Here is a 23,885-nt window from a genome sequence, read left to right on the forward strand (position 1 = left end):
AAGGCGACAGATAACTCAGGAAAAGATACTGGTGGGCCTGGACCATCCCTTAGGAGAGTCACAGCAGCGAAGTGATCATACGTCTTTTGCGGATGGGTTGGAGGTGGTGTGAGAGAAAGAACCAGGGCAAGAATAATGCGCGGCTCTTTGACTAAGTACCTAAATAAGGGGTGACCATTTTCTCAACAGGAAGATGATCGGTGCAGGCTTATTCTTTACTGGGCATCTTTGCACGGTGAGTTTGAAGCAAGGGCGACTGAATACAGAGACGGGCCACCTCTTTCCTACAGGTGAGTGAGTATCGCAGGCCCTTCCCTCCCGCCTGCAGCGACCCATCCAAACGACCACTCACGGATGGGGTGGGGGTGGGGGGCCGCTGCTGATGTTGCGATGGGCGGTCACAGCCAACTAGCACCGACCTCAGTCCTTCTCCTGGGGCGTCCGCAGAGCCTAAAAAGCGCAGCTTTTACCCGCCGGGACCCAGCTCCACCGAGCGCGCGCCGCGCATGCGCCGTCCCACTGGATCCAGAAGGCCCGCCGGATCTCCAGCCCCCTCGGGTTCTGACGGCCGATTCGCTGGGGAAACTCAGGTGGGCGGGGTTACGGGAGCGTGAGGGGCGCGCGTGTGGGGCGCGCGCGCGCGCTCGCGAGACCAGCGAGCGTTCTGCGCACGCGCACGCGCCTCCCCCCCCCCCTCCTCCTCGGCTTCCTGCGGGCTGGCGTTGGGGGAGGCGGGGCATCCGGGTCGCTCTGCAGTGGCTCCTGCCTGCGGGGCTCTCAGCCGATCCCGGCCCCGGCCGGACTGGAAGGTGAGGCGGTCCCGCGCGCTGTCAAAGCATGCAGGCGGACCCGCACCGCCATCCCGGGTGCCCCGGGACGTGTGTTCAGAGGGCGGAGGAAGGCATTGGAGTTTCGAGGCCAGGGGAGCCTCAGCCTCGTGGGGTTGACAGGTCGAGGACCCCCTTGCGACGTGAGGCTTGACCTCCTGGGACGGCCCCGCGACCCCGTCTCGCGTGTTCCCCCGGGTCCCAAGCTGTCGCGGTCCTCGGAGCAGCGGGGTGCACCCCTACCCCGTGCACTCGGGGTTTGCATCCCTGGGCCGAAGGGTTGTCCCGGGCGCTCCTGCTGCGGGTCCCTTTCTGGGCCCGCCCCTCGCCTGTCGGAAGCCTTGGTCGCCAGGGACCTTAAAGGTGCATGAACACTCAGCCGGGCACGGAGAAGGCTCGCCAAGATGCATGAGCTTGGTGCTTCCGGGGTAGAGTGAGTTACCGGGAATAATGCCTTCTTGCAGTATTTACATTTTCCTTGCACTCCCTTCGTGTCGCCAGTTTAATTTCGTTTCTATCGTCGGCTTCTCAAAATTGGTTCTCTCAGGTGGTGTGTGAAAGAAGTTGTATTGAACAAATGAGAAATAATGAGAAGTGAAACCATACTCCCCCACCTCACCCCATCTTAGTGGTTGCATTTATGAAACTGGAGATTTAGTATTAAAAAAGCCTTACTTGTCGGGGCTGGAGAGATGGCTCAGTGGTTAAGAACTCTTGTTGCTTTTGAAAAGGACCCGGGTTTGGTTTCCAGCGCCCACATGGTGACTATAACCATCTGTAACTCTAGTTCCAGAGCGTCTAACACCCTGTTCTGATTCATTTCTGTGGGCAGCAGGCTCAAATGTGGTACACATACATTCATGTAGGCCAAACAGTCCTACACATAAATAAAAATTCCTTACATGTATTTTTTCTTTTAACTACTCTTCTTATTTAAGGTGTGAATTAAGAACTTCAATAATGGAGTTAGCTCACAGCTTATTGCTAAATGAAGAAGCGTTGGCTCAAATCACCGAAGCAAAGAGACCAGTGTTTATCTTTGAATGGTTAAGATTTCTTGATAAAGTCCTAGTCGCTGCCAACAAGGTAGGTATCACTCCCCCCACCCCATGAGATTAATATAAAGAGAATTTAAAACATTCTGTTTTGAATGAGTCATTCACCTCAGGAATTTCTAGTTTATCTTTCTCTTAGTCAGCAACAAAACCCAGACCCTGTCTAAATCCCGCTTGTTGCATACTTCCTATCTCAGCTCAGTGTGACTGGGAGAAAAAGATGGCTCTGTGGCTGGTGTCGCTGATCATCATCAGTGCCTGGAAGTGGTCTCTGTGATGTCTGTAATCTCACTGTCTGCCTGTTCTCTTTGGGGACTTAATAAGAGGTTTTCACTTTTTCTTCTACTTTCTTTCTTTTTTTTTTTTTTTTGGTTTTTCCGAGACAGGGTTTCTCTGTGTAGTTTTGGTGCCTGTCCTGGATCTCGCTTTGTAGACCAGTCACAGAGATCCGCCTGGCTCTGCCTCCCGAGTGCTGGGTTTAAAGGCGTGCGCCACCACTGCCCGGCTTCTTCTACTTCCTACACAGCCTCTTTGAGTTACATGCAAGTTTGTTTTGTGCATGTTTTGTTTATTTTCTAAACATTAGATGCATTCCTCAAATGAGAGCTTTGTTCAGATTTTAAGAGTGAATCACAGAAGGTGTTCTGGAAAAGGTGAATTTTGTTATCTGAACATCAGATAGGCTAGTCCCGAGCCTATCCTCTTAGTTTGTTTCTCTAGACTGATTGTTCCCTGGACAATACTTTGCTACTCTAGTGTCTGAAGGCGATGTGGTTATTTGTCTAGGATTGAGGGATCGGGATAGGGAGCCTGAAGGCTTCAACACTGAATATGTAGACATTCACTTGATTCCTATTTAGTACAGCGACGTCAGTCCACAGTTGTATCCTTGTCCAAAGTTGTCCCGTCTTATACTTTTCCAGAAAACAAGCCTCTAGCCTTCTCCTAGGATGGAGGAGAGGAGCATAGAAGATTTTGTTTGTTTTTTTGGGCTTTGATTTTTCTATGTGTGACAGGCTTGTATCAGGTATTCCTGGCTGGCCTGGGACTCATTGTGTATCCCAGACTGGCTTCAGACATGCAGCTGTCTTCCTGCATTAGCTGCCTGAGTGCTGAAATGCTGGGCGTGATGGATGCACCCTTGTATGCCCTCAGAGACTGTCAACCAGTTATTCCTTTTATTTCTAGGTGCAGATTTATTCTAACCTCAAAAGTCTCCCAAGACTTAAAACAAACAAACAAACAAAAAACAAACAAACAAAAAAAAACCCCCATGAACTATTACAGTGTTTTGTGTCTTCATTTCTTCTTCGTTTTCTCTGCTGGGAGTTGTTGGCTTCCAGATTTTTGCTTGCGTTCTTTTCCTATTGTGGTGGCCCTTGTGAACTTGGCTTTGTGCTGTTGCTCCTGCCTGTTAGAATCACTTTAATTGCCAGAAAGACAGTAAATGCATGGATTCCCTTGTAACCTTTAACTAGAAATTTATATCTGTCTCTTAAATCTTCTGTAACTGGGCATGTGTTGTCTTCCTTCTGCTGAAAAGTCTTTCTCAAGGTCTCACATAACTCAAAATGCCCAAACAGTGGTCAGGACTTGGTTTTGTTTTTTTTTTTGGTTCCTTCCCATCTTTTCACATAGCTGATCTTCCGCTGTAAATACTTAACACTCACGTTGTTTTGTAGTTAGAGCTGTCGGTTTTACCCTTTAGTGATGTCTAATCTTGGGGTTTCTGCCACCATTTCAGATAGCCAACTTTCAAAAGGTATCTCATGGGCTGCTGTGTAGCTCCGTTGGTAGAGCACTTGCTTCTAACATGCAAAAAGCCCTGGGTTTAATTCCAAGCACCACATAAAACAATTTTATGTCGTGGCCCATAGCAATAATCCCAGCCCCTGGGAAGTGGGAGCAGGAGGGTCAAAAGTTCACTGTCATCCTCAGCTGCGCAGTAAATTCAAGGCCAGCATGGGATACGTGATTCATTCTCACTCTCTCCCTCTCCCTTCCCCTCTCTCCTTTCTCTCCCCTCCCTCTACACACACACACACACACACACACACACACACACACACACACACACGCACGCACGCACGCACGCACGCACGCACGCACACACGCACACGCACACGCACGCAAGCACGCACATCTCAGAGTTAACACTAACACATCTAAAGTGTTGATTTCCTTTTTCAAACCTCCCCTTTCAAACCCTTGAAGCTGTTCTTCACTTCTCCCTTAAACCTCGTATCATGCTGATTAGCAAATATTAATGGAATTACCCACAAGCATATCTGGAGCCCGTCTACTTCCCCTCACCTGCCTCTCCAGTGTCTCTCTTCTGGGTTATTGCAGTAGCTTTCTAATTGCCCACCATGTTTCTGCCTTGTACATTCAGCACCCATGGTTTTAACAGTCAAGACTAATTGGGTGAAAGATTTAGACAACAACCCTCCTCTGCTTAAAACACTCACTCAGAATGAACTTATGTTCTGTCATCTGGTTTCTTCTGACCTCATCTCTGACTGATTTCTCCTACTTCATCCCAGCTAACCCGACCTTGCTGTCCTCAAGTGTACTAAACAGACTTCATCTGCAAATGTTCTATTCCTGGATATCCGAATAGCTCACCACTTCACCTTAGAGAGTGACGTTTTTTCTAATTAACCTATATAAAATAGTAAGCACTCATGACATTTATTTATTTATGTTCTGTCCCTGCCCCTAGAATGTAAATTTCATGAGAATCAGGCTTGGTCTGTTTTGTTCACTGTCACACCCAGTGCCTAGAATAGTGTGTGGCATGTAGTAATTGCATCGTATTTCTCAAGTAAATGAGTGAATTCTCAATATTGACTAGATACTGGTTATGTGTAGATCTGGGAATTACGTCCTGTTGCTTAGGTCTCTTCAAAATTTCTTCTGGTTTTCTTTACTAGCCCATAACTTTATGGCGGACAACTGTATCTGCTTGTTTAGGGAAAAACCTTAGATATCTGTAAGCTATGCATCCAGTATGTGATTCAACTTCCTAAGTTGGTCTGGAAACCGGCTCACACAGTAATCACTTTAATTGAACTCAAACTTTTGGACAATGAAGGGAAATGAAGATTTAATCTAGGAAAGGGTGGATCATTTGTTACTGAAGTTTTCATTTTCATAGATGTTTTCATGTGTGAGTTATGCTTAATGAATACAGGTATTAGTTATTAGAGCTTCATACATGTTAAGTATTTTTGACTAGAAAGTAATAAGGGTACAAGGAAAAATGTTCTTTTTTTTTTTTTTTTTTTTTAAATAACAGACAGATGTAAAAGAAAAACAGAAAAAGCTTGTTGAACAGTTAACTGGATTAATCAGCAGCTCACCTGGACCACCTACTCGAAAGTTGTTAGCTAAGAACCTTGCAGCCCTGTACAGCATTGGGGATCCGTACACGGTTTTTCAGACACTAGATAAGTGTAATGACATTATCAGAAGTAAGGACGACACCGCAGCCTACCTTCCAACAAAACTGTGAGTTCATTACAGGAAGCCTTGCCTTCCCTTTCCTTTTTCAGAGTGATTTAGGGACTCCATCGCATAAAGACCCCAGCTGGGTGGAACCTGAGGCGTGGTACTGACCGGAAGTTCTAACTAAATCTGAGGAAGGGGCGGGCCACCTCACTGTCCATCACTTACTTTGGACACAGCTGGGAGAATGGGTGTGGTGTCAGGAGTCTTTTGATCAATTCTGATGGAAATCATATTCGTGTCTGAGATGGGAAAGAAAAGAGTTAGTGAGGAAAATGAGTCAGGAATGGGAAGACTAGTCTGCTGGCCAAGTCCAGGCAGTTAAAGAAGTGATTTAGAATCCCGACCTGCCTCCTCGTTGATCTGCTTTCACACAAGAGGGGCAAAGTTGAGTGGCCGAGGTAGAGACCACTTTGCTTATAGTTTACTGATGACTAGATTAAACTGATCCTAAAATGTTATAGATAAATACAAATTAATTTTTGAAAATCAGAAAAGCATAATGTACTTAAAACTTTTGTACATTTGTGTGTGTGCTGTGTACTAACCAGTGAGACCATCTTCACAGGGCAGCGGTGGCTTGTGTTGGAGCGTTTTATGAGAAGATGGGAAGGATGTTGGGCAGTGCGTTTCCAGAAACAGTGAACAATCTGTTGAAATCTCTGAAGAGTGCAGAGGTAAGTCCTACAGCAAGTATTTAATGCCTTGCTCGGGCACGCGTGTTAAAGATGTTTTCTTCTGTTACTATGACACTCACGGTGCTTAGCCAGAAAGTGATTTCAGATTATCATGTCTCCTTTTTTTTTTTTTTGGTTTTTCGAGACAGGGTTTCTCTGTGTAGCTTTGCGCCTTTCCTGGAACTCACTTGGTAGCCCAGGCTGGCCTCGAACTCACAGAGATCCGCCTGGCTCTGCCTCCCGAGTGCTGGGATTAAAGGCGTGCGCCATCACCGCCCAGCCATGTCTCCTTTTTAAAATGTCTGTTTTCTTAAATTTTGGAGAGGGGATGCCATTGATTTTTAAACGAGTGAGTTTACCTAATTTTTTTTACTGAGTTCTGTTTTTCAATTGACATATTATTTTTTGTGTCACAGCTAATGTATCAGCTTCACATGTCTGCTGTAATACATTGCTATACCCTGTGCAGCATCATGGAACAACAGATGCCTTTAGCTCAAAGTTATGGCACCTAGAGGTCAAGGGTCACAGGGTCGTACTTCCTCCGCAGGCTCTGGGGGTGGGGGGATGACTGTGCCTTCTTTCCTAGATTTAATGGTTGCTAGAAACTCTGGCCTTTCCCAGCTGTGGACCACCTACTCCAGTATGACCTGCTCTTTGTTTTCATCTGCAATGACCTTGTTTGCAGTCATAGTCACAAGTAATAGGGCTTCAGACTCACATTGACCTCTGCAGGGGACAGAGTTCAACACTGACATGGTGTCACGTGAAATTGTTCGGCTTTGTCATGTCAGTTTGGCTATAGAGCCTTGTCAACTTCAGGTGAGTGGAATGCAGAGTAAGCTGAAGACATGGCTATCATTTTCCTATGTGTGTCCTTGGGACTAAATGCAGAGCCTAGCACACACTGGGCAAGCGCTCTGTCCACAGCTTGCAAACTCATCTTTCTGTCAAGGGGAGCTAACTTCTCAGATGATAGTAACACTCATTCTTACATTTCAGATACTTTATAGAATTCTTTTTTTTTTTTGTTTTGTTTTGTTTTTGTTTTTCGAGACAGGGTTTCTCTGTGTAGTTTTGGTGCCTGTCCTGGATCTCGCTCTGTAGACCAGGCTGGCCTCGAACTCACAGAGATCTGCCTGGCTCTGCGTCCCGAGTGCTGGGATTAAAGGCATGCACACACACACACCCGGCTCTTTGTAGAATTCTTAATCCATTGCTTTTCCTTACTGTCATGATTGGAGATGAGATAATTAGGCCCTGAGAATTGGTGTATTCTAGTGTGTTCTTATTAACTACGGAATTGATTGGGCAATGTGGTTTTAAAGTTTGCTTCATGTTCATGTGCAGTCTCAAGGGCGAAGTGAGATCTTAATGAGTCTGCAGAAAGTGCTGACTGGATTGGGTGGTGCAGCAGCGTCCTCTCACCGTGACATTTACAAGAATGCTCGATCCCTCCTCACCGACAGGTCGATGGCTGTCCGATGTGCAGTGGCCAAGGTTAGTGCCCAGCCAGCCTATGGTGTTGTCCCTTACGGTGCTTGCTCTTAAGCAGATTATTTTTTTCTCTTAAAGTTCTTTCTTAAATTATGAGCGTTTGGGGGGTTGTTTTCACAGGCTAGTTATATTTTCTAGAATTATCTATAAAGGGGATCATGTGGTATGTTCTTTTGTGTGCCTGTGTGGCCTCTTTCATGAAAGCACAGTTATTTTGAGATTTATGCATGTCCATGTTCCGGTAGTTCACACCTTTCTATTATTTAGTACTGTTTCATTGCATGGGTGCTCCACCTTTCTTGTTCCTTTTCGTAGCTTTGGCTATTACCAAAAAAGCTTTTGTGAACATCTGTGTACAGATTTTTTTTTTTTTTTTTTTGTGGACCTGTGTTTTTATTTGAGTCAATACATTTTATTTGGAATGGCTAAGATTTATGTTTAACTTTTTAAGAAACTGCTCAAGTATTTGTATAGGTTTAAATTTCTGGCTTTTTGCTTTTGTTAATATAAGAGATTTCTATTCTTCCACATCTTCATCATTATTTGCTAATTGCAGTTTTTGTTTTAGTCATTCTAATAGATGTGATTGAGTATCTCATGGTTTTAACCTGCATTTCTCTAATGACTAGTGTTAAACATGTTTTCAGGTGTTTATCATCCATATTTTCTATTAAGAAAGATGTATTTAAACAGTGCCCATTGCTTGAAATTTCTTTTACTACTGAGACCTGAGAGTGCTTTATAGACTGTTTATATATTCTTTACCTAAGACATAATTTACAAATATTTGAAATCTGTGAGCTGACGCAAGGGAGGGTTTTTGTTTAGTTTTGGTTTGGTTTTAGAATACAGTCTATCACGGGGGAAGACGTGGCGGTGAGACTAATGGGAGGCTGCTGTTCACATCTTGGTAGTCCAGGAAGAGTGAGAGGAGAGAAAACAGTGTTAGGCTGTACTTAAGCACCCCATCCCCCACAGTGACCCACTTCCTTGAGCTAAGCCTCACCTGAAGGTTCCACAGCCTTCCAAAACTGTGGGCCCATATGTGACTATAAGACATAAGGAACCATCTTTATAACCTTTGCTAGAGTCCCTTGGTAGCAATACCTTGCAAAATATAGGACAGTGGCACTTTGGACGTTGATAGTGACATAATCCTCTGGTCTTCAGATTTCTCCAGTTTTAGTTGTATTTACTTTTTTAACATCTATGGAAATGATCATAAAAGTTTTTTGTTTTTTTTTTTTTTTTAGTTTGCTAATGTAGGTTACGATGATTAGTTTTAGAATTTTCACCAATTGTACTTCTAGGATAAACTTTACTTGATTATGCTATATTACCAAATAAAGACATAAATTACCAAAATTAGGAAGGAGAGAAATCAAATCACTCCAGATTTACAACTCACTGAACACGAACTAGATAACCTGAGTAATATATATTCCAAAATTGACTTCGTAGTTTAAAATCTTCTGCACTGATTTTGTTTTCATTTGTTTCGTTTTGATTTGAGACAGTGTCTCACTGTGTAATTCCAGCCTGGCCTTGAACTTGAAATCTTCATTCCTAAGCCTCCCTAGTACTAGGAGTGTTGTCGTTTTTTGGATATTGTTCTATTAGAGTGGCAAAATGTTTGCATGATATTTTTGTATCTTTGTCCCTGAGGGATGTTAGTGTGCAGTTTTCTTTCTCCTTTTAAGAATATTTATTTTTATTTTATATGTATGGGTTTTGCCTGTGTACATGTACGTGCACTACATGCATGCCTGGTACCTGTGGAGGAACAACAGTTATAGGTGGGTGTCTCCTCACCCGCCAAGTGGGTGCTGGTAACTGAACTGGGTCCTCTGTAAGAACATTACATGCTCGTTACCACGGCAGCATCTCTTCAGCCCCACAGTTTTCTTCACAGAATGTCTTTATGAGGTTTTAGGACCTAGCAGATACTGACTTCATGGAATGATTGAGAAAGTTCTCTTCAGTTTTCTGGAAGAGTTTATATAGAATTAGCATTATTTTTGCATAAGCATGTGGTTGAATTAATCAGTGCAGAAGATTTTAAACTACAAAGTCAATGTTGGAATATATATTACTCAGGTTATCTCTTTCTTGTTGAGTGAGTTGTAAATCTGGAGTGATTTGATTTCTCTCCTTCTTAATTTTGGTAATTTATGTCTTTTTTCTTTTCCTTGATCAATTGGATAGATAGTTATCAGATTAATTGGTGGCTTTGGTTTAATTATTATTATTTTTTGGGTTTGCTGGACCTGTAGCTCAGTGGTAGAATGCTTGCTTTATGTGTATGAGGCCATGGCTTGGTTTCAATTCCCAATACTGCATAGGGGAAAACCGCCAAAAAACAAAAATCCAGTCACCCGAGACTGACTGTATTTCTATTTTCTAGATCACTGATTTCCTTTCCATCTTTATTTCCATTTTTGCTTACTTTAAGGTATTAGATGGTTTATTTTTTTCCTTAAAGGGACTTTCTTTTATTGCCTGATATCTAGTTTTAAAAACTGTTCATATGTTTTGTCCAGTTCTTTGTGTATTTCTAGGAATGAGCGTAAGTTTGGTTGTGTTACTTCCTCTGTGAACACGGAAGTTCTAAAACATAATTTACCTTTGGCCTTGTTTTTAATTCCAGTGTCTTCTGGAACTACAGAATGAGGCCGTGTTCATGTGGACTGCTGAACTAGAAAACATAGCTACCCTCTGCTTTAAGGCTCTGGAAAACTCAAATTATGGGGTCCGGGTTGCAGTGTCTAAACTTCTAGGCACAGTCATGGCCACGGCACTGATGCCGAAACAGGCAACAGGTATTGTTGGCTTGCCCTGCATTCCCCCATTGCAGGTTCTTGAAGGGTTAGAAAATGCTCTAAGTTACCACTCATGGAGGCCACTTTAAAGAGATTTAAATTGTCAGGTATCTTTTCTTCAAATGAAAGAACCCAAATGCCACTTCTCTGGTACATGTCTTGTGATAATGGTGTACACGTTAACACTGAGCAGATTTTTGGCATACTGCAAGTAGGATTCATGAGATGGTTTGAATGATGTTGAGCATATAGGAGTCTGGTGTCTTATGTGTTTTCAGCCTCCGATATGTAGCGCTCCATTTGTGACACAGTGCTAATCTTCAGTTTTTCTTGACCGTCACTAAACAGCGTGGGGGGCAGCACTGATTGCTTTGTGACTCTTTTGTTGCTTGACTGTTCCACAGATGTCTCAGGAAGGGTTGTGACCAATGGAACAAACATAGTGTAGCAGGTGCTGAGTCATTCCAGATCTACTGTTGTCCCCAACCTACCCACCTCCATATGTAGAAAGTTAATCCGATGTGATAGGTTATGCCCCAGCCCTTATAGTTATTGGCTGTTTGAGATTGATTTGTTCACTTTTAGTGATGATTGTTTCCTTATATGACACTAGTGCGGTAACATGTTTAAATGCTATATAAAACCTATACTGTGGGATTTGTTTAACTCTCACAAAAGCCCTATGAATTTCAAGTATCATTGTCATTTTATAAGTGAGGAACTCGAGGCTTATAGAGATTGTGTAACTTGTGTTCTAAAAAGGTGTTCTGTTGTGTTAGGCATGAAACTAAAACCCACGTACTCAGTTCTGAACCCTATATACGTAAACATGAGCTTTGCATCTCCACAGAATTCTCATAAGGATCGTGTTAGCTACTGTATATGAAAGGATATTGTCACATGCAATTTGATACCTGGAGTTTAGTGCATTGGCAACTGCTATGTATGTTCTTTTGGGGGCTAGAGAGAGAGCTCAGTGGTTAGAAGTACTTGCTACTCTTTCCAAGGATCCAATTTCTTCCCCAGCACCCATATTGGGCAGCTCACAACCACCTGTATCTCCAGTCCCGGGGCTCTGATGCCCTCTTCTGTCCTCTGTAGGTGCTGGCACACAAGGCCTGTACATAGGAAGGAACATGCCCTCACACATAAATAAAAATTTAAATTAAATCTTTAGGGGAAAAAAAAGAAAAAAGTTCTTCGTGTCCTCATTTGGGAAGAACTGTCAGTAGTGGCTGAAACTGGTGCCTGGTGTTCTTCCTGGGCTGCACACACTCAGTCACCAGTATTACACCGTTTGCATAGACTCACTGAGCTGCACACACTCAGTCACCATTATTACACCGTTTGCATAGACTTACCGAGCTGCTCTATTTCCTCGCTCCTTCCACTTAGCATTTTTTTTTTTGCTTCAAAAATGAATTTAAGTTTTTGTTTATCAGACATTGTGACCCTTTCTAGATTATAATACTCTTAAAAATTATAACTTGAAAATTTAAGCTAGAATATTGGAAATATTAGTAATTCTGCTTCGGAAACTCATTTGCTCTTGAACTTACTTTTCTTCCTTAAAGTTATGCGTCAGAATGTGAAGCGAGCAACGTTTGATGAGGTTTTAGAGCTCATGGCCACAGGATTTCTGCGTGGAGGGTCCGGCTTCCTCAAGAGTGGTGGAGAGATGTTGAAAGTCGGAGGGTCTGTTAACCGTGAAGTGAGAGTCGGGGTGACCCAGGTTTGTGATGCATGTGTGTGAACGAATTCTGTCCAGATCATTTCACGGAAGACTGTCGTAACAGCATACAACACAATTTTAATATTGTCTGGTTTCTTTAAAAAAAAAACCAAAAAAAACCAATGAATGGATTAATTCAGATTCCAGATTTCGTTGCATACTTGTAAGAAAAAGTAGATTCTCTTTTTTTCTTTTCTGTTTCTTTTGATGTGGGAAGCCCTGGGATTTAGACCCTGGCATTATGCATGCTAGTCAAGTAAGTACCCTACCACTGAGCTACACCCCTAGCCCCCAGCCTAAAAGGTAAATTCTTGATGTATAAATAAGTCCATTTCTACTATGTGTATATAAATATCTAAAAAAAAATCTCAAATTTTATTTCACAACACACAAGTTATAAAGTAAGTTTTGTCTAAGATGATAGTGTACACCAGAAGCTGAGACAGGAGTAACCTTAGTTCAAGGCCAGCCTAGGCTCTATGGTGGACACTTTATCTCAAAAAGTAAATACATGAAATAAAATAAAAGTGAAACCAGAAGCAATAAAGTCCTTAAAAATAATGAAGTAAGTCAGTTTTGTTTAGAACCGTATTTAGACATTATTAACTTAGACATTTAGATTGTAATGTTCTCCCTATACCTTGTGACTAAAAATAACTATGATTTATGCTTGGACTGAATTTGCCAGTGACTAATCTCCAATGGCTATAAGATGAGATGTGACTTGGAATTATAATTTCCAAATGATAACTGGTGGTTACAGATCTAATAACATCTGATAGATAGCATGGTTCACGCTCCTAGTGAAAGTCCCCACAGCAGTGCCTTGTCCCTGAAACAAATGGACAATGGGAGCCACGGTTTGTCTTGGGGACCTCACCAGCAGGTGTACTGCAGCTCTTGGTCCTTGCTGGGAATGTTAATTTCTATTCTGGAGTGTTGTTGCCTTGCTGATCCTGAATGAATTGAGCTTTCCTTTCTGCCCTCAGCACATTCCCTTTATGGATGGCTTCAGATTGAGACTCTTTCCTGTTGTTTTAGGCTTGGATTTTTAGACACAGCCTCTCACTCTGTGGCCCAGGCTGCCCTTGAATTTGAGGTGGTCCCCTTGAATGCTGACATTACAGGCATGCAATACTATGCCTGGCCCTTTCCAATAATTGTTTTATTTAATGCAGGAATGGTGGCACATGCCTCTAATCCCAGTAGAGGCAGATGGGTCTTTGTGAGTGCAAGCCTGGTCCACAGAGTGGGTTCCAAGCCAGCTAGGGCTCCACAATGAGACCCTGCCTCACAAACAAACAAAAACAAAAACAAAAGGAATTGTTTCATTCAAAGATCCTCCTAGTAATTCCTGTGGCAGAAGTCTTAAAAGGATGTGAAATTTAACTTTGCCGTGTTTTAATCTCAGGTATAACGTCTGTGTGTGCTGCCATCCTTGTTTCTGCAGTCACTTCCGGTGCCTCCATTTGTTCACCCAGCGCTGTCTGAGGCTGTGTCTTGGTGTGTTTACAGGCCTACGTGGTTTTCGTGACGACACTGGGGGGGCAGTGGCTGGAGCGGAGCTTTGCCACGTTTTTGTCACATGTGCTCGATCTGGTTTCCCACCCTCGAGCGACACAAACACACGTGGACGCTGTGTACTCAAGGCGATGCGTCTCCTTCATCCTGAGAGCCACTGTGGGCAGTTTGCTGGGGGAGAAAGCCCAGATTGCAGCTGCCAAGGAGATCTGCCAGGCTATCGGGAAACAGATGAAAGCCGTGGGTAAGGGAGAACTGATGTCATCCTGGTGTGCGCTGCTCATGACCCCGGCCATTTAATCTAGTCCCCTCTCCCCTCTCCCTCCTCCCTTCCTCCTCCCTCCCTCCTCCCTCCCTCCCTTTCTGCTTTTGGATAGGGTCTCACTATGTGACCCAGGCTGGCTTCAAACTTGCAGTTTTCCTCCCTCAGTCTTGTAAGTGCTAGGATTTTTATTCTTAATAAATATTAACAGCAGCTCTGATTGCTTTGTCTCTTTGGGGACTGTTTTTCATAGTAATTTTAAAATAAATTTTAGATTAGAATAACTCATTCCATTTTAGGAGTAAACATATGTGCATCGTGTGCACGCTTGGTGCCTGTGGAGGTCAGAAGGGAGCCTGAGCTCCCCTGGAACTCGAGTTACAGACGGTCGTGAACCGCCCTGTGAGTGCTGGACAAACCCAAAACAGGAGCAGCCAGTGCTCTTAGCCTCTGAGGCATGGCGCCAGCGCCTCATAGTCATGTTAATGAGTACTTTAAAAATATTAAAAGCAGGATATAACTGTATTGGAACCACGTTTTAAAAATGAGTGGCATGTGGGTAAGGTTTGGGTTTTGGTTTTGTCGCTAGTGCCTGTGTTACTTTTAAGTTTCCCAGAATGCACTGGTGTATTGTTTTTATCTTTGTGAGATTATATGTTGTCATTTTTCTGCTTGAAGCCTCTTGTTATGTAAATATATATTTTTTGCTACTTTTCTGTCACTTCTCTACTAGGCTTAATCTGAAGACTTAGAAAGTAACAGTTACAGATAACTATTAGCCCCTTGCAGGACATGTTGTGAAAGTTCAATAATCCATCATTTTAAGAAATCATCTTTCAGATATAATTTTATTTGGCCCGTAAAACTGTATTTATTTTGGGATTCAATGTGACCCTTTAGTGCTTATTATTTAATATGTCATGCTCAGATCAGGGCACTTGGCTTGGTCCCCACACCATACGTGAACCGTCTCTGCTGGTAACACTCGGCATCCTCTGTCCAGCTGTTCTGTAGTACACGATTGTCTCTACATAGTCGCGTTCCTGTGCTGCAGGACTTTCAGACTTACTCCTTCTGCTCAGCTGCAGCCCCGAGAAGAAGCCCTTTCCAGAAGGGGTCCTTGATAAACAGTGTTAAATATCCGAGCTGAAGAGCAGTGCCAAGATTTCAGTGAGTGACACAAAGTGCCTGCCTCTGTGGCATGTATCATGCACTTAGTAGACCAGAGTAAGGAAAATACAAATTGTATAAGACAATTTAGTTTCATCACCTTTGGAAAGAGATACTAATTTTTAATGAGACAAATTGTATTAAAGACCCCAGGAGGTCTTTAAAAATAAGGATACAACTAAATATAATCAGTATATATAATCATTTAATTGTCTCATAATATTAACAAAGTAATTGCGCAGTTCGGTTGTTGTTTTTGTCATTTTAATAGTGTAACAACTTTTTAAATGCATAGGGATAACCGAAAATTATTAATGAAAGGGTTTGTGAGTTAATGAGGTATTGTTCTTAGATATCCCTAAGTCGTGATCTGTCCTGTACTCACAACTGGGCAAAGATTCACATGCTGCTCCAAGTGTTTCGGTGCCAGCAGCCTGTGTTAAGTGGTTGGCATGAACTGGAGAGCCAGCTGCAGTACCTAAGATGGACTTCTGTACCTTCCCGTCCAGAGATGCCCACAAAGAAAGAGGGATTAGTTATAGTCTGTCATTATGTATTTACATCTTTATTATCAGTTCATAGTGAATGAAAAAATGGGAACATTTTACTGTCATTGAGAGATTATTAATTTTATGGTTGTAGATTAGCTATTTGACCTTAAAAACCCTAATTACTGAAGTAATGATTCTATCAGGGATTTACAAGCCAGAATGTATTCTCAATTAGTAGTCTGTCAAGGCATGTTTAGTTGTCTCACATGAAACACATTTTAATGTCAGTGGCTATTAAAAGGTTCGGGGGAGAGACATGAAAGCAAGTGGCAACAGGGAAGAGCCTTCCAGTAAATTCTAAGCTCACTTCCCCTGTGAATCTGCTTGTCAGTAATCTGACAGTGATACCTCAGTATATCGGAGCACTTGAAGCGGCAGTACTACTAACGATTAACAATAGCAGCTACTTATGCTCATTGAATGTGTTCTGTAGAGGATGGGTTAGCTTCCATATATGCATTGTCGTCAACACAAGCACCTTTGAGACAGCAAGAAGTCCTGTAACAGATGAGGAACCTGACGCAGCAGAGTCGCGTAGCATGCCCCGTCACAGAGCTTACATGAGGTTGCTATTAGAACCCAAGTCTTTTACCCCCAAATCTGCTTTTGTTGGTGGGTGGTTTGTTTGTGTTTGTTTTCTGTGGTGTTAGGGATTGAACCCAGTACCTCAAGCATGCAAGGCAAGTGCTTTATTACTGAGGTACATCCCTGTATCTGAGTCTGCTTTTGTAAAACATTGTGGATTCCTGCACCTCCTAAGTTGTATTCTTAGAAGCATCAAATATATACAGTATGTATTTTATCATTGCTGTGACTCTATTCAACAGTGTTTTAATGTCAGTCCAGGGCTGGCAGGATAGCTCAGCAGTTAAAGGTGCTTGACACTAAGCTTGATGACCTGAGTTCAGTCTCTAGAACAATATGGCATGAGAGAACTAATTCCAGCAGGTTGTTCTGTGACTTCCACATGTGAGCTGTGGCTCACACATGTCCCTGCCCCTAAAAAGTTTAATGCCAACTCAATCAGTACTTAGTTACATGAGTTTACCACTAAGCAATAACTGCGTAGTTTTTAACATGTAGGAATCAAATGGTATGGAAAAGAATATAAGACAATCACAATTTATTTCACCCACATCAATACCCGATTTTGTGTTTTCAGAAGCTGTAGTGAATGATACAAGTAGTGAGAACAAATCTGGAGCCGCGGACATTGCAGCAAGCCAGCACGTCATGGTCTGTGCCCTCCAGGAGCTCGGAAGCCTGGTGCAGAGCCTGAATGCCACCGCCTCTCCTCTTATTCAGGAAGCTTCCATAGGTGCGGCATCCAGGTCTTGCTGGAATGTTTTCCGAATATAGTTGTGATCGGTATTTAACTTGTAGTTACTTATTATCGTGACTAGCAGATCATTTCGTTTTTTTAAAATTAATTTTCACAGTGATATGAATATTGAGTTAAATATTAAAAGTTTCAAGAGAATCAGCTGTGAGAAATGTTTCTAATTGACCAAAATTTGCTGAAGACTTTCATATAATTTTATAGCAGCTTTATTTACTTTTTGAAGGATTACCTATGTAGCTCTAACTGGCATAATTATTATATTATACTGAAATCGTTTTTCTTCAGGAAGGAGTAACGTTTTGAGATTTTTCTTTCTAGGACTTTTGGAGATTGTAACTTCCGTGCTCCTTCACCCAAGCATGGCTGCTCGGCTTGCCGCCGCATGGTGTCTGCGTTGTGTGGCTGTGGCATTGCCCTTCCAGGTGACACCGTTTCTAGATAGGTGTGCAGAACGGCTCAACAACCTCAAGACTTCACCAGAAGCCGTCAGTGGATACAGTTTTGCAATGGCCGCTTTGTTGGGTGGAGTGCATCAGTGTCCTTTGGGCATTCCTCATGCCAAAGGAAAGGTATGACCGAAGTCTGCAGGCTGGCAGGTGGGCTTCGGTTCCTGTGGGAACTCTGCTGTCTTCAGTGCTGAGCCAGGCAATCCAGTGACGACTGGAAATGTCGACCGTAGTTAGCAGCCCTAACTGAAACTGGGTAGTTAATCCTCCTAGGAATAATTGGTTTTATCTGTGTGTAGTATCATGGTATAATTTCTTTTAGAAATTTTAGAAAAATAACTATGTAATGATCATTTAAAACTCAGAACCTTTATTTCTTTTTTTTTAAGAGAGGGAGGGAGGAAGAGAGAGAGAGAAAGGAAGAGAGAGAGAGAGGGAGAGAGAGAGAGAGAGAGAGAGAGAGGAGAGAGAGAGAGAGAGAGAGAGAGAGAGAGAGAGAGAGAGAGAGAGAGAGAGAGTTGCTTGAGCTCCAGTGTTGAAGCAGTCCTCCTGTCTCTGCCTCTTGACTATAGTTAGGTGCCACTGTGCCTGATGTGTTTTCAGTTTTTAAAAAATTACATTGCTGTGTCTAGAAGTGGCAGGGAATATTCTATTGCCATATTTAGTATTTGATAATGATTAGAAATTAAATTGTTTTTAAGAAGCTATTACCAGTCCCCCTCCTTTTCTTTCAAGTGTATACTACTATCATAGTACACACTCTGTAGTGTATATTCTGTGTAGTATACTCTCTCTATATATATATAGCATATACTCTTATACATACTATATATTTATATATATATACATAGTGTATACTACTGTCATAGTACATTCTCTGTAGTCTATATTCTATGTAGTTACTACTATACAGATATCCATAGACTATACTGTCATGCATAATATATATATACACACACACAGTATATACTATCATAGTACATACTCTAGTATATAGTCTATGTAGTATACTAATATATATATATACACACACACACACATAGCATATGCTATTATCATACATTATATATAGTGTATACTACTATCATACTTGGTATTATATACATATCATAGTGTATAATACTGTCCTATTCTCTTAAGTGTGTATAGATAATGTTTGCAGCTTCTTGGGCAGGTACAGGCTTCAGTCTTAAGCTTTCCTTTCTTCTGGCACATTAGATAATGTTTGCAGCTTCTTGGGCAGGTACAGGCCTCAGTCTTAAACTCTCCTCTCCTCCGGCACAGTAGACTGCCATCCAGCTGCTGCTTGAGGATTGAGACTTTGTCACCTTTGCCGTTTGAGGTTTCTTCTGGTTTTTCCTCCTTGGACTGTCCTGTCTCCCATGCTCCTCATCCATTGCACATCTGTTTGGTGGTCCTAAGGGGCTACCTAGTACTCAGAATAAAATACAATCTTCTGTCTGATTGACAGAAAATTGGAGCTCATACTCTGTGGTCTGCCTTTTCATTCTGAACTCCCTCTGTTCCACTCAGATGAACCCTCCTGATTTTTCTCACACCATTTTGGCTTTCAGGCCTTTCTTACAATAAAATTTCGTATTCATTCTATCAAACTTCAGCCTATATGTTTACAGGACTAGGATCAACTTCCTTTCTGAATTCTCACCCAAACCACCTGGCTTATGTTAGCTTTTCCTTTGTTGACCATCACCACTCAATACTATTTTATCATTTAATCATATGCTATGTTCTCCTTCATTCTCCCTGAATCTTTGCTATCTAGTCTCTGCACTCTATAAGATTAGCTTAGGGCTGGAGAGATGGCTCAGAGGTTAAGACTGCTCTTTTAGAGGTCCTGAGTTCAATTTCCAACAACCACATGGTGGCTCACAACCATCTGTAATGAGATCTGGTGCCCTTTTCTGTATACATAATAAATAAATAAATCTTTAAAAGATTAGCTTAAAGGGGGCATCACAGCAGTTCAACAAGTTCTTGAATATAGGATAGTACTACCAATAAATAATGGAATTTATTAAGTGGTTACCCAGGCTAGCACCAGTTTTAATCCTGTATTAACACATTAATCCTGGCAAAAATGAGGTTGGCACTCCTGTTTTATCAAGGTGGGAACTGAGGCAAAGATGGTAAGTTGCCCATGTTGGAAAGCCAGTCTGCGGTGGGGTTAGGATGGAACCGGGCAGCGTGGCTCCAGAGATTGCTCTGCCCAGCACACTTTGGGTCCCCTGGGGCCATCAGTGCCAGAACAGAGTCGCTTTAGAAATATGCTAGCAAGAGCAGGAAGGGACAGCCGTTTTCAGTAACGTATACGAGCTGTTTGCTGGTGCTCATCCATCACCTTCTCTTGCAGATGGTAGTCAGTATTGCTGAAGACCTGTTACGGACTGCTGCCCAGAACAGCAGGCTGTCTCTACAGCGCACCCAAGCTGGCTGGCTTCTGCTTGGAGCACTCATGACTTTAGGTATAAGCATTTTTGGCTAACTCTGTAGCTGTCAGTGGTCCTAAAGCAGATTTAATTTAAAAGTATTTAATTCCACTTTCTAGTCTTTGAATGAGATTAAAAATAATAAAGGTGTGTTATCTATTATTTGGGAGTAAATATCTCTTTTTAGTAATTCCTTCTTTAGTTCACAATTTTCTCAAGTTTCACTTTTCCCAAAAGAATAGTCATCGTGTATTTAATGAGCTTAGAGTTATCGAAGGAGCGAGACTGTGGGGAAGAAATTGGACTGCCCGAGCGGAGTCGTGGTTTTAATAGTGGCGAAGTCCTGCTAATGCGGTCCTGGTGGTGCTGCCGCTTTCCTGAGTGCTGTGCTAAATCTTAGGTACAAGGTTTAGCCTTGTGCATAGGACAGAAGTAGATGTTACAGTGATGGCTAGAGCCGCTTCTTAGTTCACCTGCTCCCGCTGTGTGTGCGTGCGTGCGTGCGTGCGTGCGTGCGTGTGCTGAGAAGTTGCTCACTGTTTTAAAGTCTGTCCCCAGTGCCTTATGTTGACCTGTTTTCTAAAGAAAATAAAGTGGTAACTCTTTTCCAGAAGTTTATGTTAAGTAAGTTATTGGTACATTTAAATGAATTTCTTAGGAATATAAATGTTGTGTTTCTCCATGTAGCTAACCTCACACTTCCCATGAAGGAGCATGTACTTGTATGTGTGATAGTAGGTATATGTGTTCATAGTCACATGTGTTTATGGAAAATTTCTCACCAAATATTATTATGGGTAATATGGAGCACACTATTCTGAATGTATTCAAGGAAAATTTTAATAGCATCTTGTGCACATGGACACTAAAAATACCAACACTTTCAAAGTAACTTTTATTGTGTCTTTGTACTTATTTATTTTACCCGCTGGATGAAAATGTTTTGAAAGTAGAGATAATTTTAAACATAAAAAGTAGAGTGATATGAAGGAGATGTTGGGAAAGCTTAGTAGACCTCTCTTCCTCTTCTGCTCTTGTTGTTATGTTGGTTTTGTTTTGGTATTTTTAATTTTTTAAGACAGAATCTCATGGTAGCCCTGGCTAGCCTTAGACTCCTGTGTAGCTGATGCTTGCCCTGTCTCTGGATCCTCCAACTCCACATTCTGTGTCTCAGGATTACAGGCCTGCATCATCATGCCCAGTGGAGTTCACTTTCTTTGACTTTGGTTTTTGTATGTGTTATAGTTGCATATTGTGTTCTTCATTTTCTCGCTTAGGACCGTCTGTTGTTCGTTACCATCTACCCAAGATGTTGCTATTGTGGCGAAACGTGTTCCCACGTTCCTTAAAGGAATTGGAGGCTGAGAAGGCCCGAGGAGATTCTTTTACCTGGCAGGTAACTCTGGAAGGTCGTGCTGGAGCTTTATGTGGTAAGAACTGAAAACATTGCACTTTCAGAATATTTTTTTTTTTTTTTTTTTTTTGGTTTTTTGAGACAGGGTTTCTCTGTGTAGCTTTGTGCCTTTCCTGGATCTCTCTCTGTAGACCAGGCTGGCCTCGAACTCACAAAGATCCACCTGCCTCTGCCTCCCGAGTGCTGGGATTAAAGGCGTGTGCCACCACCGCCCGGCCAGAATTTTTTTATATTACTATTTAGTGATATTTTTGTCACTAAAATATTTGTAAGTGATGGAAAAATCACTATTTAAATTTTTATTTTTATATCTGTTGTTCAATATGTGGACTCTTCAATTACAGACACTTTATAAATAACTCCAGTTGGCTCCTAATAGCAAGCTATCATCACAACCGTAGCTAAACTATTGCTGTTATGTAAGAAACATGAAGCCAAGACCCAGGAGTGTAGTTACAGTGTCAAGTCAGGAGGTGGCACCCTTGCTCCTGTATTCCCAGTAGGTGCAATCACACCCATCAAAAGAGAGTTGAACCACCACATCAAACATCCCACTGAGAAACAGAAGTCAGGAGCTGGGATCCTTGCTCCTGTATTCCCAGTGGATGCAATCACACCCATCAAAAGAGAGTTGAACCACCACATCAAACATCCCACAGAGAAACAGAAGCTCATCTACTGAGTGGAGCTAACTTTTCCTTGCATTGGGAAAAACACTTCTTTGGGCATCATTTTCTGTGCTGATGTTACTGTTTGTTCAAACACCAGCATTTCCAAAAAGGTGGATACACTGGTTTCGTCTGGGAGTCAGCAAGTTCCAGGAAAAGCTCAAGTGGATTTCGTTTGGGAACTAGGATTTCAGGGTCTCTGTTCTGGAAGCCCTGGTTTCTCCCAGCATAGAAAAGGCTTCCTTCCCCACAGATAGAGAGAGACACTTCAGGGTCAGGGCCGGCAGGGTGCCAGTGTGCTTCCGCACATCTGAGGCATGCACAGTCATGGCGGTTTTGCTAAAGGACAAGGAAAGAAATTCTCCCTGGACCGTCTGTTTACTCCTGTCCAGCCTTAAACTTGCTTTCTAGTAGTCATCCGAAGTCCTGCTCAGAATCTCCCTAACGTAGCTTCCTCCCTCTGCTTTGAGTCTCCATTCTCTTTCTGGTGATTTTCCTCTGTAGTTGTTCCTGGCTTCTCAACCTTGTATTTATAGTTGAGAACTGTAGATGTCTTTTGTTTCGTTTTGTTTTTGTTTTTCGAGACAGGATTTCTCTGTGTAGCTTTGGCTTCCTAGTCCAGGCTGGTTTCGAACTTAGAGAGATCCGCCTGGCTCTGCCTCCCGAGTGGTGGCATTACAGGCATGTGCCACCACTGCCCAGTAGATGTCTTTACCATTCTATAATGCTTAAAGTTTATTTGGTCTCACGAAGATTTCTCTAAATCTTAAAATTTTTTTCTCTAGCCATGAGGAGCTTTGTTGCACATTGTCCTGAGCTCTTAACTGAGGATGCAATTAGGAAATTAATGACTCCTATCGAATGTGCCATGACCATGATGTCACAGTAAGTAAACAGTTTGGACAAAGATAACTGCATGTGTTTGTGGTATGTGCACATATGTATGCATGTTCACATGTACATATGTGTGGAAGCCAGAGGTTGGTATAGTATGTCTTCCTCAGTCACTCTTCACCTTGTATATTGAGGCTGGGACTCTCTCTTGAACCCAGGACTTGCCAATGCTGTTAGTCTTGTTAGCCTCTGTGTCTGCCTCCCAAGTGCTGGCATTTCAGATGGGCCACCACACCCACCCAGCATGTATGTGTGTGCTGAATGATTCAAAATATGATCCTCACAGACACCTTATTTTATATTTTAATAAGTAAAACTATAGTTTGAATTTTTGTACTTCTCAACTCATATAGAAAGCTTCTAACCTTTATTTTGTAAAGTTAATTTAAAAGTAGTATTAATGGTGTGGTTTAAAACACATTGTGTTCTGAAGTGTTTCTGTTAGTTTTATTATTATTGATCACAAAACAAACTGAGAACACTTTAACTTATCAGTGTACTTTGGAAGTGTTGCAATGCATTGCTCAATGACCTTGTTAATTGTTCCTAAGTAATGCTTGTTCTAACAACTAACTGATCCCAATTTTACTTTCCATATTTCAGCATTCCATCTGTAATTAAGGCCCACGGAGCCCACCTGAAAGCTAGTGCCGCCATGGTCCGGTTAAGACTTTACGATATCTTGGCTTTGTTACCTCCAAAAACTTACGAAGGTAAATAAAATGTATAGTATCTGATAAAAATTCTTCAGTATGCCTCTCGGGTTCTTCATAGTATTGAGTTCTGACTAGGCAGGACTCCCCCGTAAACTTGCTTTGCAAAAGAAGACCACCATTTTGCTTTTCTTCACATAGAGGCATTATATTTGTTGAGTTTTAAATCATATTCTGGCCCCCCTTCCAAGCTGATTTATTATGCTGCTGTGGTGCTAGCCCAATTTAAGAGGTAAAACACCTATAGATCAAGAGACTATTTGGCTGCATATTACCTGGTAAATGGCAGAGTTTGGATTCAGATCCAACTGATTTACTCTCAGAGTCTATATTTAAGTTATCA

The 23,885-nt window shown here is 42.2% G+C and overlaps 1 protein-coding gene across 1 annotated transcript in view; it reads left to right on the top strand.

Annotated features, from left to right (window-relative positions):
- The first annotated feature begins 724 nt into the window (after nt 1-724).
- Nucleotides 725-23,885, top strand: part of Heatr5b (HEAT repeat containing 5B) — a 65,517-nt gene continuing 42,356 nt past the window's right edge. Inside the window, exons 1-14 of the mRNA XM_059248176.1 lie at nt 725-809; nt 1,766-1,913; nt 5,181-5,392; nt 5,958-6,066; nt 7,417-7,566; nt 10,211-10,382; nt 11,957-12,114; nt 13,630-13,879; nt 16,781-16,936; nt 17,279-17,529; nt 19,778-19,889; nt 21,131-21,283; nt 22,721-22,820; nt 23,433-23,542. Of these exons, the coding sequence (XP_059104159.1) occupies nt 1,788-1,913; nt 5,181-5,392; nt 5,958-6,066; nt 7,417-7,566; nt 10,211-10,382; nt 11,957-12,114; nt 13,630-13,879; nt 16,781-16,936; nt 17,279-17,529; nt 19,778-19,889; nt 21,131-21,283; nt 22,721-22,820; nt 23,433-23,542 (2,059 nt within the window). The 5' untranslated portion in view covers nt 725-809; nt 1,766-1,787. The remainder of the gene's footprint in view (nt 810-1,765; nt 1,914-5,180; nt 5,393-5,957; nt 6,067-7,416; nt 7,567-10,210; nt 10,383-11,956; nt 12,115-13,629; nt 13,880-16,780; nt 16,937-17,278; nt 17,530-19,777; nt 19,890-21,130; nt 21,284-22,720; nt 22,821-23,432; nt 23,543-23,885) is intronic.

This window comes from Peromyscus eremicus, chromosome 22, assembly GCF_949786415.1.
Source record: "Peromyscus eremicus chromosome 22, PerEre_H2_v1, whole genome shotgun sequence".
NCBI classification, from domain to species: Eukaryota; Metazoa; Chordata; class Mammalia; order Rodentia; family Cricetidae; genus Peromyscus; species Peromyscus eremicus.